Below are 17,180 nucleotides of genomic sequence, written 5' to 3' on the forward strand. Positions count from 1 at the left end.
ACAAAACACGAACTATTACTCGTAAAAAAAAGGAACGAAACTTTAAATCAGCAATAATATATGTATTGCAATGGATCATAGATTTTATTATGATTCGGAATTTCCTGACTGCGCAAGTTTGAGGGATTTTTCCGACTTGTAAATTGATACTGTTGACCGAATTTATTTTAAATCATGAAGATAATCTATACTGATGTCACAGAATTATTTGTCACTGAAATAGTTATTTTTCAAAGGAATTATGATAATACATGTCTCACCGATTTGTCAAGAACATTTTTGACAAAGTTATGAGTGTTTGAATTAAAAAAATTGAAAACGCAGATTATCAAAGAATAATCGAAATTTTTGTTTAAAGTGTGATATTTTTTAATGAAATATACTACGTATATGATTTTTTTCTTTTTAATTCTAGTACAATTTCTTGTCCTATTTCCAAATACATTTGGAAATTTAAGATGTTAAAAAGTGAAAAAAAACAGCTGTGGTTTTTCTAAAATTATTTAAAGTCAATTTATTCAAAATTATGCCGTTTCTTTCTTTTGATTTTTTTCTAAATTCGTTCTAATGTAAAGAGTATATTTCATGAAATTCTGCTTTGGGGCTCGCCTTGGTGAGAAGAGAATATTTAAATGTCTGAAAAATGAAAATTAATATTTTTGGCCAAAATGCCATAAAATACGAATAAAGTCAAAGAAATACAATTATTTATCTAAAAAAGTTTTAGAAACATGTTTCTTGACACTTTTTTCTATCTCGCACTACTTTCGAGTATCTTGCGAATATAGTTATAAAATCCCTTAAGATTTTTTTCCAGCAATATTATTTCATGCTATCATAAAAAAAGTAAAGAATAAATAATCGACACGCTGGATTTTTTTTAACTTACTTCATCATTTTTCCACCAAAAAGTTGTTCAAACTGTTAATTAAATCCTTTTTCGTTTTTGATCACAAAATAAAATTCTACTGTTGAGAACATTTTTTTTTAGGATTTTGTACGTATTTTCGCAGAAATCTCAAAAAGTATTTTTGTTTTTTTGACTTTTTACATATCTTGTGTTTTTTTGGAAGAAAAATTTGAATTTTTGTTTTTCAAACAAACACAAATCCTCTCTTCTCACCAAGGCGTGGCCACATGATATAATGTCATGAAATATACTCTTTACTTTGGGATGAATCTAGAAAAAAATGTGGAATTTCGAATAAATTGATTTTAAATATTTTTAGAAAAACAATCCTCATTTTGTCACTTTTGAATTTTCTTTAAAATTTTATAACGGTTTTCGAACGAGGAAGAGAAATTCTATATCAGAATCAGAAGAGGGAAAAAATAAGTACCTGAATATATACTTAAATTTACGAACAAAAGGAGATGAATCTTCAAAAATATGAATTTTTGCAAATATAGTTCAACTTTCAACCAATTAGTTGAATTTTCAACTAAAAATAGAAGAATTTTTAACCAAATAGTTACATTTTCAACCAAAAAAGATGATTTTTTCAGCAAGAAGATTAATGTTCTACCAAGAAAAAACGAGTTTTCAACAAAATTTTTGAATTTTAAAGACAAAATTTAAGCAGATTAATTTGCGACCAAAAAGACGAATATTTAACAAAATACATTCATTTTCAACTAGAAAAGATAAATTTTCAGTACAGAATATAAATTTTCAACTAAAAATGGAATAGTTACATTGTTAGTTGAAAAATTAATTCACAAACAACAAAAAAATGAATTTTCAATAAAAATAGAAATCTTAAACCAAAAAGATGAATTTTCTACTAAAACAGATGACTAATTTTCTAAAAATGGAGTAGTTAAATTTTCAACTAAGGAGATGAGTCTACAAAAAAATGAATTATAAACAAAGTAGTTTCGATGGGTTCTACGAATATTAGGCTATCTTTCCGCTACAGATAAGAATTAAGGAATCTTCAGTTAGCTAAGTTTTCAGAAAGAATACATAACCTATTATTTTTCAAAACATTTTCTACGAATTCAAAACTCCAGTATTTTTTATTACAGTTTATAATTAATCAGGTAGCAACCAACACTTCTGTATGCACCAATAGGTCCCCGCAATTACTCTTTTTTAAAAGTTCAAAAAAAAGGCCCCTGATTACGAATATCTCAGGTAGATTTTGGAAATATGGATCAATTTTTGTTTAAGCATTTTTTCAAACAATTTCATTATTTATTGATAAAAAAAAAATCATTTTTAACATGGCTGAGCAAAAATAAAACTTTTTTGTGTCTGGCACTTTTTTCGCACGAGAAACTGTTTTCAATGTACAGCGTTATAAACAAATGATTCTTTAACAAAATTGTCTATATCAAGCATAGATATCTTAAAAGGAAAAAGAAATGTTCCGATCGAATAAAAAATTCTCTCCTTAAATTGTTGTTAAAAAGTTGTTATTTTTAAGAGGGAACCGTTTAGTATCTTCATTTATTAATAAACAATCATCCAGATCAACCAGTATCATAATGCTGCTTCTAATTGCTGTGAAAGCTTTATCTAGCACTATTAACATCATTTGTTGTTAATTATTTCTTTTGCTAAATTGTTTATAACTATTGATATAAATAATAACCCTCAATTACCAGAATTGACTTAAATTTTTTTTATTTATCCTTGACACATGATTAAACTATTCACTTTCTTGATATTTTCTCGTACGACGAGCCATTATTTATTTATGGCCTTATAAACAATGTACTTTTTATGAACACACCCACTCCTAAACGCCACAATTTTCAAGTTATCAGCGATTACGTTTTTTTATATCCTTAATTTTACCATAAAGAATGTAATTAATTATCTTGGGTAGCATTTTTGATATTTGACCCTTATTGTTTATAACTATTGTTATTAAAAAAAACACTTAATTAAGAAAATCGGTTTTTTCTTTATTTTTAAATTAATTTTTGGCACAAAATAAAACTTTTCACTGTCGTGATATTTTTCCGTACGACCAGCCATTATTTATTTATGGTCTTATAAACAATTGATATAAAAAAAATTTACTTGTTAATAATTTGAAAATTGTGGCTTTTAGAGGAGGGTAGGTTTATACGAAATACATTGTTTATATGGCCATAAATAAATAATGGCTGGTCGTACGGAAAAATATCACGAGAGTGAAAAGTTTTATTTTCTGCCAAAAATTAATTTAAAAATTAAGAAAAAATCGATTTTCTTAATTGAGCGGTTTTGTTAATAACAATGGTTATAAACAATAAGAGTCAGATATCAAAAATGCTACCCAAGATAATTACATTCTTAATCGTAAAATTAAGGATATAAAAAAGGTAATTGCTAATAACTTGAAATTTGTGGCTTTTACGGGAGGGTATGTTTATAAAAAATACATTGTTTATAAGGCCATAAATGAATAATGGCTCGTCGTACGAGAAAATATCAATAGAGTGAATATTTTAATCATGTGTCAAGGTTTAATAAAAAAATTTAAATCAATTCTGGTAATTGAGGGTTATTATTTATATCAATAGTTATAAACAATTTAGCAAAAGAAATAATTAACAACAAATGATGTTAATAGTGCTAGATAAAGCTTTCACAGCAATTAGAAGCAGCATTATGATACTGGTTGATCTGGATGATTGTTTATTAATAAATGAAGATACTAAACGTTTTCCTCTTAAAAATAACAACTTTTTAACAACAATTTAAGGAGAGAATTTTTTATTCGATCGGAACATTTCTTTTTCCTTTTAAGATATATAACCTTGATATAGACAGTGTAGAAGTTGAAAATTTGTTTGAATTACAGATTCTGAGGTAAAACTGTGCACTGTGCAAATATGGCAATTTTGTTAAAAAATCATTTCTTTATAACGCTGTACATTGCAAACCGTTTTGTCGTACGAAAAAAGTGCAAAACAAAAAAAAGTTTGATTTTGTCTCAGTCATGTTGAAAATGATTCTATAATTTTTTGTCATTAAATAATTAAATTGTTAAAAAAAATATTTAAACAAAAATTGACCAATATTTCGAAAACCTACCTGAGATATTCTTAATCAGGGGCCTTTTTTTGACCTTTTACAAAAGAGTAATCTCGACGACCTCTTATAGTGCATACAGAAGTGTTAGTGGCGACTAAATTAAATGTAATTTAGGCTCCTATAACTTTAAAAACAATAAATTTTAAAAGATTTTTATTTCTTTTAACAATTCCTACGTGCCTAATTCTTAACGGTAACGAAACGATAGCCTATTCTTCGTAGAACCCATCGGTTTAACTTTCAACCAAGAAGCTGAATTTCTGTTAAAAAGATGACTTATTGATAAATTAGTTACATTTTTAACGAAATAATAAAATTATCAATAAAATATTAGAATTTTTAACCAAGCGAGATGAATTCCAAACTAAAAATATAATTGTATACTTTTCAACCAAAAGTTAGTTGATTTTTTTATTGGGTCATGTTAATTTAGTTTATTTAGTTAAATTTAGTTAAAAACGGCAGTTTTTAACGTGATCCCCTCCCCCTCCAATTAGTAACGCAGTTTGTGGGCGGCTCTTAAACTATGTTACCACTTTTTTGGCTCCCGCCCCCTTCCCCCATCTTTCACAGCCGTAGTTATTACTAAATACGGATTTCACGTTTATTCGGCGTATTTTTGCCTAAAAAGATGACTTCAACATCTAATTTTTTGAAACTTGATTGATGAAAGGAAATTGTTGCTTTACTTGGATAAATTTCTAATACCTAACGAAACTTTGAAAGAAAACTGGGATTGTTTTGAGCGAGTGCCTGAGCCAACGGCTTAATACGAGTTATTTTTATGCTTCGATAAATGTGTTTTCGGAGATTTAAAAAATTGATTATTGGGGTCACTTGTTTACTTGTAAGGGGATACAAATAGTCAAGAGCACATGAAGGCCATTTTAAACTATATTCCGTTCTTAAAAATAGTAGAAAAGTTCAACAGTCTCTATGAGGCTGGTGAGAATTTCTGTAGGTGGTTTATTGCCACTTTCTTGTTCATATCGGAACCACTGTGTATGATCTTTTGAAGAAAGAAGTTGAGTTTACCTTCTGGCGATGCGAGCCATTGCAGTTTTAATAGATCGAACCAGTTTTAACATTTTATTCTCCCTAAAATTATAGTTTTGTACGGAACTACATACAGATTCCAGTTCTCTCGAGTTCGGGGCTATCCTCTTACCAAAAAAAATACGAGCAATTACACACAGTGATGTTTTTCAGTAAACATACAACAGATTATGAATAGCTACGAAATTGCAATTTTAGCAATAGGCAATGCGCTAAAACGTTTTAGAGGTTATCTTCTAGGCATCCGTTTTATGATAAGAACCTATTGTAATGCGATCACACTAGCTTTGAACAAGAAAAAAATTAATCGCTGGTCTATGCAGCCAGCTTTACAAGTGGCAACAAGAGCTCATATGTTCAAGCAATTACCTTGTACATAGAGAAAACGATAAATATGAGATCGGAAATGGTTTACTTTTCGAAAATATAATGACTCGGCCCTTCTCTATGTAGCATCGAGTGTAATTCCTAGCGTTATCAAATCTTATCCGGATGAGTAGACAAAACAGTAGAACTAATTTTAAGAGTTTTTGGACAGTTAAAGGAATGATTTAAAGAAGATATATCGGAAATTGTTTAAAGTTCTTAGTCTATAACGTGCTTCCGAATACAAGCAAAGGCGAGCTTCATATCTGGAACAGAGCTAAGAGACTTTTTGAAACCGAATTTGTCAATCACTATACGGACTCCTATTAAAAACTGGGAGTTTGTCTTATAAAAATTTGTTCCTAATTGTTGATGGTTACACGAAATTTATTGTTTTCTATCCGGTAAAAAGTACAAGTGCAAAAGAGACCATTATAAAACTTACAAGCTACGTTAATCATTATAGTAAACCCCGAATGCTGGATTCCAATTGAGGTATAGTTGCTTTACCTCTAAATAATGCTCAGAATTTTTCACCGAACGAGATATCAAATACATTAAAATAGCATCAGGTCTTAATGGTCAAGCCGAACTTGTGTTCAAGATTCTTACGATCTACGTTAGCTAAGATAGCCGGCGAGCTTCTAATTGGGAAAAAACGTTATCCGATGTCCAGTTTGTGATAAATAACACGATTAACCGAGCGATAGGGTGCTTCTCTGCTAGATTGCTATTTGAAGCAGACCAGATAAAATTTCCTGATGAGGAATTTAAGAACTTAATGGCTGAAATCGAAAATCTATAAAAACTAACGAGCTCAGAGAAAAACTAAGCAACAAATCTAATTTAATCTGCGATTATATGCATTTGAATCTGATGTAAACCACACACTTTTATCGAAAAAGAGGACATACGAAGTTGACAAGGTCAAGAGAAATGACAGTAATTTGATTGGTGATGTCGAAGGTTTCCAAATTAGCCAAAAACCGTTTTACTGATTATATTGTTCCGAATAAATAAAACCATGGGATAGATAAACATTAAATTTGTTAGAGGGCTGTTTGCATTTTAATTATTCGCGCCACTATTTAGCGACATCTTTCTTAAAATTCCATAGATAATGTTAAAATCCCGAAATCTCAAACTTAAACGAGACAAATGATTTCAGTTTTTACTCGATCGTCTACGAATAAACATCTTTTAATTTTAATAACGAATTCGAGTTTAGTTAGTTTCCGCTGGCCTGTCCCCGTTTCGGATGCTACATTTTTCAATTAAATTTCCAAAAACTCAAATATACAATAATGATTCGATTTTAGTACATGAGAACCTTAAAATGCTTCCAATGAAAATTCGTTTTCTTAACAAGAATGTTAGTACGTAGTTCGATCAATAGAAGCATTAAACTAATTTTAGAACTATTACTGCGATTGTCGCTAGTTTGTAACTATACATGAGAGATAATATTTATGTCTACGTATTTCAAATTTCTACATGTGATTTTTACTTTTAAAAAAGCAGAAGTTCTAAAAAAATAATCCTAATTAAATATTTTCTAAATTAATGGATAAACAAAGAATAAAAAATATATATAATGGATAATAATGAAACATAACCTCTAGAGTATAATAATAAAAATAATAATAATAATTGGGAAGTAAAATTAGATTATAGTTTATAAAGCGTATATCAGTTAGGTAATTATTGTTTATCTGCATTATGCTTGACATTATTTTCAAGTTTTATAATAGAAAAAAAATTATTACAAATGCAAAACCTTAGATCTACCTTTGCGAAGTTCCATGAAATAGCATAAGGATGATTTTTTATACCCCCCCCCCCCCCAACCTGTTAGGATTTGTAAGATTTTTGTGACCCCTACATTTTCCTACGTAAGATTTTATATTCTCACTGTTAACGAGATTTTAACAAATTTCAAGGGATTTCAAAAGATTTGAATGATTTCCAGTGAGTTGAAAGGATTTCAACAGACTTGAATGGATTTTAAAGTACTTCAGAGGAACACAAAGTATTTCGAAGAATGACAAAATTTTTATGGAATTTAACGAGATTTTGGAAGCTTTTTAGGGACTTTATGAGATTTCATGGGATTTCATAAAATTTCAAGGGATTACAAAAGTTCTAGAGTACAAAGGATTTTAAAGGATTTCAAGGGATTTTATGAGATTCCTAAATATTTAAAAAAAGCCGCGGGAGTTCGAAGCATTTTAAAGGATTTCAATAAAAACCAAAGTATTAAAAAAGATTTGAAGGGATTGAAAGGAATTTCATGAGATTTCAAAAGATTTACAAGGATTCTAAGAGATTTGAAGGGTTCGAAAGATCCCCAAGGATTTATAAAAGATCTTTATTAATTTCAAAAGATTTTTAGAGATTTCAAGAAATCTCATATTATTTCATTCGATTTGAAGGATTTTAACTGATTTTTAAGGATTTTAATCGATATTCATAAGAATTTGAAGATTGCAAGTGATTTCAAGGATTTCAAAATTTTTCATGAAATCTCAAATAATTTGAGAAATTTCCACTGATTTTAAAGGATTTCCAGGGATTTTTAAATATTTCAATATAAGTCACGGGATTTCAAAGGATCTTCAAAAATATCAAGCGATAAAAAAGTTTTTTCGCGAATTTTGAAGGATGTCAGGGGATTTTAATGGGGGTTCAAAAATTTGAAGACATACGAAGGAATTTCAAAACATTTAAAAATATTTCACAGAATTTCAAAAAATTTGAAGGAAATATAGAAATTTAAATAGGGTTTTAAAGATTTCAAGCGATTTCAAAGATTTCAAAGAATCTGAAAGTATTTTAAGTAATTTCCACATTTTTTAAGGGCACAAGGGATTTTCAGAGATTTTAGAGATTTCAAAAGAAATCACAGGATTTCAAATAATCTTCAAGGATTTTAAGAGATGCAAAAGTATTTTCACAAATTTTAAACGGTATATACAAATTTAAAAATATTTTAAATTAGATCAAAAAAATTAGATGCATATTTATATTTATAAAATAATACAATTTTATATTTCATTTCTCAAATATACATTCCGTTATTATTCTGACATCCTAGATTTTTTGGTACATAAAAATATTTCGAATATTTTTGTTGTTAGTGTGACTTGAAATTGTCGATATTATCTGTTCACAGCAAAAAAAAATTAAATTTTATCAATTTTTATAGCATTGGTCGTAATAGTTGGCATTGCTTATATGAAAAATATTTGTAAACTGTTTATTAAGTTCTTCATAAACGTTAATTTTAATTATTATTTGGGCTTACGTATATTTCATTTATGCATAAACATTTAAAATTAATTTTTTTTTTAAATTTAAAACATTCAAATTGAATATAATTTACACACATTTTTATTTAAAAAGGCGCCATATTCAAACATACAGCAATTAAAAAGCATAATTATCCGAATTGGACAATGTTTAACGTTTAAAATGTCCTAAAATAATATACATAAAATTGCCAACAAAAGTATTTTGAAAAAGAATTTTATGCCTTACTGTGAATATTTTTATAGTAGTATAGTTATAAAAGTTATAGTTATAATAATATAGTTTTCAGAACACAGCCCCAAGAATATGTCCTTTTTAAAAATTGTTTAAAAACAAAATCCATGTTTCAAGCCTTTAAAAAATTGTTACTTTTCAATTTCAATAAATATAAAAACGAAAATCCCTCAATTTTAAATGACGAAGGTTTAAAAGAAGTACATCAACGCCTTTTATACAATTTTAAGTTATAAACTGAAGTTTCCGCAATTGGACGATAAAATTATTGTGAGAATTAAAAATGAAACATTTTAAAAGTGTATGATTTAAGACGAAAAGTTCCTTTAAGATCGAAAAATTTCAAATTTTAATATTCGAGATTGAATAATTTCAAGATTTCAAAATTTAATAATATTTCAAACTGAGACCTTAGTCAAAATAGAATATAAAAACATGTTTAGTATTCAATTTTAAATTTTTCTACGCTGAATAAAACAAATTTCAAACTAAAATTTAAAAATCAAACAAAATTGATATAAATTGGAAATACTAAGAGCCTTCAAGAATGAAAATTTTAAATCTACAGCGTTTTTTGCCTTGAAAATAAAACAATTTTCAATTCAAGCCTTTCAAGATCAAGATAGCTTTTAAATTTAAAAAGGTGACAGATTTTTGCTTCAGATTGAGCATTTCCATGGAAATTTTCGGAATGAAGGGGAAGTCAACGGATTTTCCCGCACATTCCAAAGAAGACGTATTTACTATTTTTGTATTTACACGAAGCCCTTCACTGTTTTATTAGCAGGAAGCGGATTAAAGTCAATGTCAAATCAGCTGAACAGCGCAGCTCGGCTCTCATATGCAGTGAACCGTCGCGTCGGCCTGACAGTGAGGGCGTCGTTAAGTAACGCGTGTGTCCAGCATGCGCGCACGCTTGCCGCTGGTCTAACCGGCGTTCTCAACATGTGAGAGCCGAGCTGCGCTGGACAGCTAACTTCACAGTGTCTCTAGTCTACTTCTTTTCTATTAGGGTGCCCAGACGAAGCAAAGGCTTCACGGCGATCATGCGCGTGAATCACACTAGGCCTTTCACAGCGGCTACTACTGCGATCACACTGTTTAGCATTATTTTCTCGCGCATTAGCAGTGTGATGTCGCAGCGATAAGAAACACTTCAATCATAACTCTTATAAAAACGATTCTCATCGCTGCGATATCGCATTGCTGATGCGCTTTAAAATAATGTTGAACAGTATGATCGCAGTGGTGGGCGCTGTGAATGTCCTAACCGTGATTCACGCGGATGTTCTCTCCGTGCAATAAAAATTGAAAGTTTTTAATATTGCAAACGGTACCCTCCAAAATTCTCCCTTTTTGGTGAAAAGTACTGCTATAAATTTACTTAATTTATTTTTTAACTGTTTAGAATGTGGAGGTTCCGTTAGGCCGATTTACCTCTGCAAATAAATTTTCTTAGTTTTCAAAAATACCTTTAAATTATTGAAATCTATTACAAATTCTTTGGAACTTTTTTAAATACCCTAATTAATTTCTAATCCTTTAAAATCTTTAAAAATCCCGTGACATTTTTTTTTATCACTTTTGAAAATTATTTAGAATTTGCAAAAATACCCTAAAATCTCAAAAGTTATTTAAAACCAATCCAATTTAGCAAAATATATTTAAAATACCCGAAAGACATTTGAAATCCTTTAAAAAGTTTTGAAATTCGTTAAATTTTGTTAAAACTCTAGAAAATTCCTTGGAATATTTTGAAATACTCTGAAATATTTAAAATGTTATCAAATTACTGAAATCAACTGAAAATTCTTGGGGATCTTTCAAAGTATCCTAAAATCTTTAAAATTATTTCAAATCTTTGGAAATATGTACCTTAAAACTTCCCTGGAATTTTAAGAAATACTCTAAAATCTTTCTAATCATTTGAAATATTTTGAAATCTCTTGGAACTTTTAAAACTACTTAAAATCTCCTTGGGATTTTTAAAAACGATCCTACCAAAGCCTAATTTACTTGTAATTGGAGTGAAATTTACTAGAATTGAAAACAGTAAAGCAAATATGTAAAAACCCTATTAAATATAATAAGTTTGAAATGAGGTTAGAGAAGTTCACCGGAATTCAAAAGAATGTGATAAAATTTCTGAGAAATCAAAGTGAATTTAAAAAACGTAAGGATGAATTAAACAAATACTTTTAAAAATCAGCTGAATTAAGTAGAATTGAGGGAATTTAGATGAATTCAAGTGAATTAAAAAAAAATTAAAGAGATTTCCAACGGATTCTAAATAATGTGAAAGAATTGAGGATAAAATAATAAGAATTTAGAGCGGATTCCAAATAAATTGCAACATATATTTTAAAATCTCTTCAAATCTTTGAAATCCTGTAAAGCAGATTATGGCGTTTCAGTATGTCATAACCTTCATTGATGCATGAATGTAACTTATTCAGTATTACTTTATAAATATTCATACCTAATAGCCATAACCTCTTTCAAATTATTTTAAAATACTTCAAGCAATGTTGAAAATAATAAAAAAAAATTTTTTCGTGAATAATAATGAGACGTCTACCATGATGTAATTCAACAAAAAATTATTATACTGCTTGTATACTTCAAGCTTTGTGCTTTAAGAAAATCTTTATATTCACTTGAACTACCTTCAATAAACTAACCAAACGTAAATTCAAATAAATTGCCAACAAATTTCGAAATCTCTTCAAATATTCGAAACTCTACGAAATTCCTCACTAATTGCGAATAAATTCTTTGAAATCCTTTAAAAACATTGAAATCCTCAGGAATTTGTTGTAAATAATTTTGTTGTACATATTTTTTTTTGCTTTTTTCATCATTTTTAAAATGTATGACCAGCCCATCTCTCTTAGTGCTTTTTATTTATTATCCTAAATTTTAAACTCGACGTGGCGCTTCGTGTGAATGTAAGGATGTAAGTTAGGAAATAAAAACAGTGTCGGTAAGGTAGGAATTTGGTCACATGACCCACTCGACACATGGCCTTAAATCCTATAGAATCTCTTAAAATCGTCCAATATCTTCTAAAATTTATTAAAATCTTTGAAAATTCTTCACAATTGTTTGAATGTCTTGAAAATGCCTTCAAATCTTTTTAAATGTTTTAAAATACTGAAAATCCTTTGAAATTCCAATAAACTACTAAAATCAATGGAAAATTTCTTGAAAAGTTTTAAAATATGCTACAGTAGATAATGAATCTGCAAGAGATAATCATTAATTAATAATGGAAATGTATTTCAACTAATCCATTTAATTTAATTGATTGTTAAGACACTATACGTATTAATTAATTAACATTAGAATTAATGATTTGGCATTTATTTGTACTTTTAATTAATGATTATCCACTGTTGGCTCATTATCCTAAAATTCTTTTTTAATCTTTTGAAATATTTTGTAATCCCTTAAAAATTTTAAAGCTCTTGAGAATACTTTATCATTTTTCTAAATACCATAAAATATTTCAAATCCTTAGAAATCTTTCGAAACTTTGCAAACTGTTGATTATTTAGTATTTTACCAAATACCATGAAATCATTTAATCTTGAAATTTTAAAAAATACCCTAAAATGTTTAAAATTAGTTGAAAGAACTTTACATTATTAAAATGTTAAGAAATTTATAATCTTTTTAAATATAATTTTATTTTTTATTTATTTTGTACATTTTTGGTAATACCTTGAAATATTGAGAAAAAAAAATTATTTCTAGGAAATCTCTCAATTTTCGTGGATAAATTATTTGTAATTCATAAAAATATGATAAAATCACGTGAAATGACATGAAATCTAAAGATATTTGCTGAATTCCTGAAAAATGTATCTTTTAAAAATGGCCATTCTTTCATTTTTCTCTAATTTCCAGGTTATCCTGGCCTGTGTCTACAAAAGAGTGGCCAGAGGTTCACGGGCCACACGCCCGAAATTCCTAAAAGGAAGAAACTTAGGGGAGACACGTTACCAATCCCAATCCAATTAAAAACTAATTTTCAACAAAATTTTTAAATCAACCAAAATACAAATTTTTTGGAATTTTGTTCATAAGTTAGTTCCATGTTGCACTATAGCTGAATTAGCAACGAAAAATGTAATAGCTGATATTTCAAGCAAAAAATATTTCAATTTGAAACCAAAAATAGTTGAATTCAATCAAAGAAGACAAATTTGCATTAAATTAGGTAGTTGCAATTTCTACAACAACAAATTAAATTTTTAAACCAAAAAGACTAATTTGCAACTAAGAAAGTTTTTTGAGTCCCGATCTATCCTGATAAATCACGACAATAAAGAATCATTTTCAATTTTGCTAGGAAACGTTTTTTATTCTTCTGAAGCCAGGCTTTTGAACTTCTTAAAAAGCTTCTAAATATTTTGTTCGTCGGTACACGTAGACACTTTATTAAAATTATTTTAAATAATTTCAATTTTTAAATTAATTTTAATTTATTTGAAAACTTCTAAATATCTCTTCAACTTATTCGAATTTTTCCAAGAATAATAAGTGTTCAATCGTCATTTATACATCAAAATTAAACAATTTGAATTACAAATTAAAATTTTTTAAATACAACAATTAAAATTGCAACGATCAAAGTTTGATTTTTAATATTTAATTTATAATTACTGATATTAAATGAACCGTCAGATATTTCTAAATTTTAAGTCATTGTTATTTTTCTTAAATAAAAAATTTCAAATTAAATGGTTAAAAAATGGAATATTTTAGATTTAAATAATAGTTGAAATTTAATCAAATATTTTAATCATGAATATATTATTTTGAAATTATTTTAAAACTGAACATAGTTTAGAAAGTTTCAATCGGGCGTTTACATTTGTTTAACTAATAAGACTTTCACATTAATTATTATTAAGTATTATTAAAATTAAACCTTACAGTACAGTTCAATTGAAAAAAATCATTTATCAATTTATATTCACATTTGATCAACTAAAAATGTTTTTTATCAAAAATCTTCGATTCCAAAGGCTTCTAATCTTTAATTGTTTAAGTCTTTAAAACTGCATTTTAAAATTCTCTAAATTAAAATTTACATCTAAAAATTAAATTCTAAAATGGACAATTTTTATAGTGGAAGATTTTCGAGATACATATTCTAAAATGAATGTTGTAATTGAAAAGGATAAAAGTTTAAGTAATTATTTTTAAAAAAGTTGAAATCACACTAAGACAAATTTTTTTATAGATATTTTCCGGTCCAGCGACCATCCTGTATGAAACAGGGGTAAGAGGGGATAAATGTTACAGTATGTTAAGTGAAGGTGGGTGGGGGTGAAAAAGGTCGAAAATAATATTTCGTAATATGTGAACGCTCCCTTGCATGAAAATATTGTTTTATTTATTTTTAGACAATATTTCATCTTAAAAAAAAATGTTTTCAATTAAAAAACTTCTATCATGTTTTTAAAAAAATATAAAAAATATTAACTAAAGGCGGGGGGGGGGAGGGTAAATGTCACGGAAGAGGGAGTGCAAAAAAAGGTCGAAAATAATGTTAGGTAATATGTGAACACTCCCTTAACCGGGTTTTGTCGTATTGGCGCGCCGGGGTCGCCGGGAAAATCGTAAAACTGTCAAGCAATTGGAAAAAGGCAATGCGCAGGCCTCGTTTACTGCAGACATTGGACGCACGACACGACGCGCACGACGTCGTCGTCCACCGCTCGTACTGGATTGCAAACATCTAATTCCTCGTTTTATCGACGTCAGATTTGATTTTTTAGTTTAAATTTTCATTCTGTAATTAATTCCAGCAAGTGCCGGTGCAAAATGACCTCAACACAGGTCCAGGTGGCAATTTCCACGACCCAGGAGGAGCAACCTCTACTTCTTAAAAATGGATTAACCTCTAATGGTGACAACACAATCAACAGCAAAATCAACGGTTGCACGAGGCTTCGAACGAACGGCCACGTACCGGTGAGTACATGTGTACTCAATAAAATCTATCGTTTATCTCTCACGTTATTCACAAAAAAAGTTCCCCTCCATTTACGATCATTAAACTTGAACTTCTGGAAAAAAGACACTGCGGCATTTGCTATTCTAGTTCAATGTCATTAGTGTCACCTAATCACTATTGAAAAGAAAGTTTTTTTCCTTTCTTTTTTTTAGGAATTTTGATTTATAATTAATTAGAATTATTGAAGTGATTCAAATTCTTACCAAAGTTGGGGATTGGATTTAAAAGAACCGGCAAGTGACAGTTGGAGAAAATTATTTTACGCTCCGGTTTATCAGTTACACTCGTGGATTTCGTCATGTTATGAGAAATTAGATAAGATCTGGGATACATTTTTCTGTCAATCAAGTGTTCGTTCATTTCAGTTGATTTCATTATCTGGAGAGCCATGAGTACGTTTTCTTTATTTTTTCAGGATAAAATTGATAATTTTTTATTGAAAATGCTGAAAATTGAGAGGGATTTTGTTTAATTTTTGGTTACTTTGTTTTGAGTGGTGAGAGCGTGCCCTGTGGTGTTTTGGAAACGAAGTTTGATTTTCGATTGTTAATTTTTTTGAGGGCGGGATATTTTGGTTTTTAAATTATACTTGGGGCCGTTCGAGAAATATGTCAAGTTATTTTTAAACACTGTTTTCGCCCCTCCCCTTCTTCGTCACAAATTATCACACAAAGCTTGAATACCCCAGGATGACGTCACATATAAGACCCCCTCCCCCCTATAATACAATATTTTTTCTTCGATTTGATTTAATTAATTAAAAATAAACGCCTAAAACACAATATGATTAATGTGTAGGTACCATATTCCTACGATTTGATTGAACTTTCAAAAAAAAAAAAGAATTTTCAAGGAAAATTCGGGTTTTCAACAAAATAGTTGAATCCTCAACCAAAACAAATTAATTCTTAATAAGGAAAAAATCAAATTTCTACCAAAAGAGATAATTTTTTCAACCAGAAAAGACTTTTCAGTTAAGATATGAATAAAGTTTCAACCAAATAGTTGAAGTTTCTACGAAAATAATACATCTTATTTTTAAAATATTTTTTACCAATGTATTCATATCAAAAACAATTTTCAAGAAAACTAAGACCGTCACGATTACTGGTGCATTTACTTCAGTTGAATTTTCTACAAAAATAATAGAATTTAAAACACAAAAAAACTAGTTTTCAGAAAATCAGTTGAACTTTTAAGCCGAAAAGACTTCTCTTGTTTCTCCAGAAAATGATTTGACTAGTAATGGGAAAAAAATTAACATCAGAAACTAATTTTCTACAAAAAAGTTGAATTTTCAACCAAAAAATGTATTTTCAATAAGATAATTGAATTTTCTACCAAAACAATAGAACTTTTTACAAACATTTTTATTTTAAATCAAAAGTAGATTTTTCAACCCAAAAATATGAATTTTCAATGTAAAGAGTCCAATTTTCAACAAAACAGTTTGATTTTTAATCCAAAAAGACGAATGTTCTAGAAACGAGTTAAATTTTCAACCCAAAGATATGAATTTAAAAAAAAAAGTAGTTTTAAACTAAAAGTATCAGCTTTTAGCCACAAAAGACATAGTTAAATTTCCAACCAGAAAATATTAATTTTCAACCAGTTAGTTGAATTTTCTATGAAACAATACAAATTTTCAATCCAAGAAGACGAATTTGTTTACAAATAGTTAATGTTTCTACCCAAAAATATGAATTTTCAACAAAAAATTTCATTTTCTACCAAACGGTTAATTTTTCTATGAAACACGAATTGCCTATAAAAAAGTATTTTTTCAAACAAAAAATTTAATTTTCAACAAAAAAGGTTATTTTAAAAGCAAATAGTTGATTTTTAAACTAAAAACGATCAATTTTCAACGAAGAATGGAATAATTAAATTTTAAACAAAAGGTGATCGATTTCCAATAAAAAATGAAATAGTTAAATTTTCAGTTAAAATAATTGATTTTGATCAAAAAAGCGAATTTTCAACAACAGGGTTAAACTTTCGACCAAATAGATGGATCTTTAACTAACGAAATGTATTTTTAGTAAAGTAATTTCGCATGGACTTATCAAGAAAAAGATAAGAGTAAAATTAACGCAATTGACATGAGATTCATACGCATAATAAGCGGGAAATCCCTAATGGACAAAGTAAGTAACG

General features: G+C 28.4%; 2 protein-coding genes across 3 annotated transcripts in view; one reads left to right on the forward strand and one right to left on the reverse strand.

The window, feature by feature from the left end:
• Positions 1–15,486, reverse strand: part of LOC117179159 (reticulon-1-A) — a 123,640-nt gene extending 108,154 nt beyond the window's left edge. Inside the window, exon 1 of the mRNA XM_033370861.1 lies at positions 15,227–15,486. Coding sequence (XP_033226752.1) covers positions 15,227–15,413 — 187 coding nt within the window. The 5' untranslated portion in view covers positions 15,414–15,486. The remainder of the gene's footprint in view (positions 1–15,226) is intronic.
• Positions 1–17,180, forward strand: part of LOC117179158 (serine palmitoyltransferase 2) — an 86,083-nt gene that overhangs the window by 25,584 nt on the left and 43,319 nt on the right. Inside the window, exon 2 of one of the 2 annotated variants that reach the window (XM_033370858.1) lies at positions 14,815–14,980. In XM_033370858.1, coding sequence (XP_033226749.1) covers positions 14,831–14,980 — 150 coding nt within the window. In that variant the 5' untranslated portion in view covers positions 14,815–14,830. Of the gene's footprint in view, positions 1–14,700; positions 14,981–17,180 lie in introns of those variants that run through there. The other variant, XM_033370857.1, reaches the window with a different exon arrangement.

The sequence above is a fragment of the Belonocnema kinseyi genome, chromosome 8 (genome assembly GCF_010883055.1).
Source record: "Belonocnema kinseyi isolate 2016_QV_RU_SX_M_011 chromosome 8, B_treatae_v1, whole genome shotgun sequence".
NCBI classification, from domain to species: Eukaryota; Metazoa; Arthropoda; class Insecta; order Hymenoptera; family Cynipidae; genus Belonocnema; species Belonocnema kinseyi.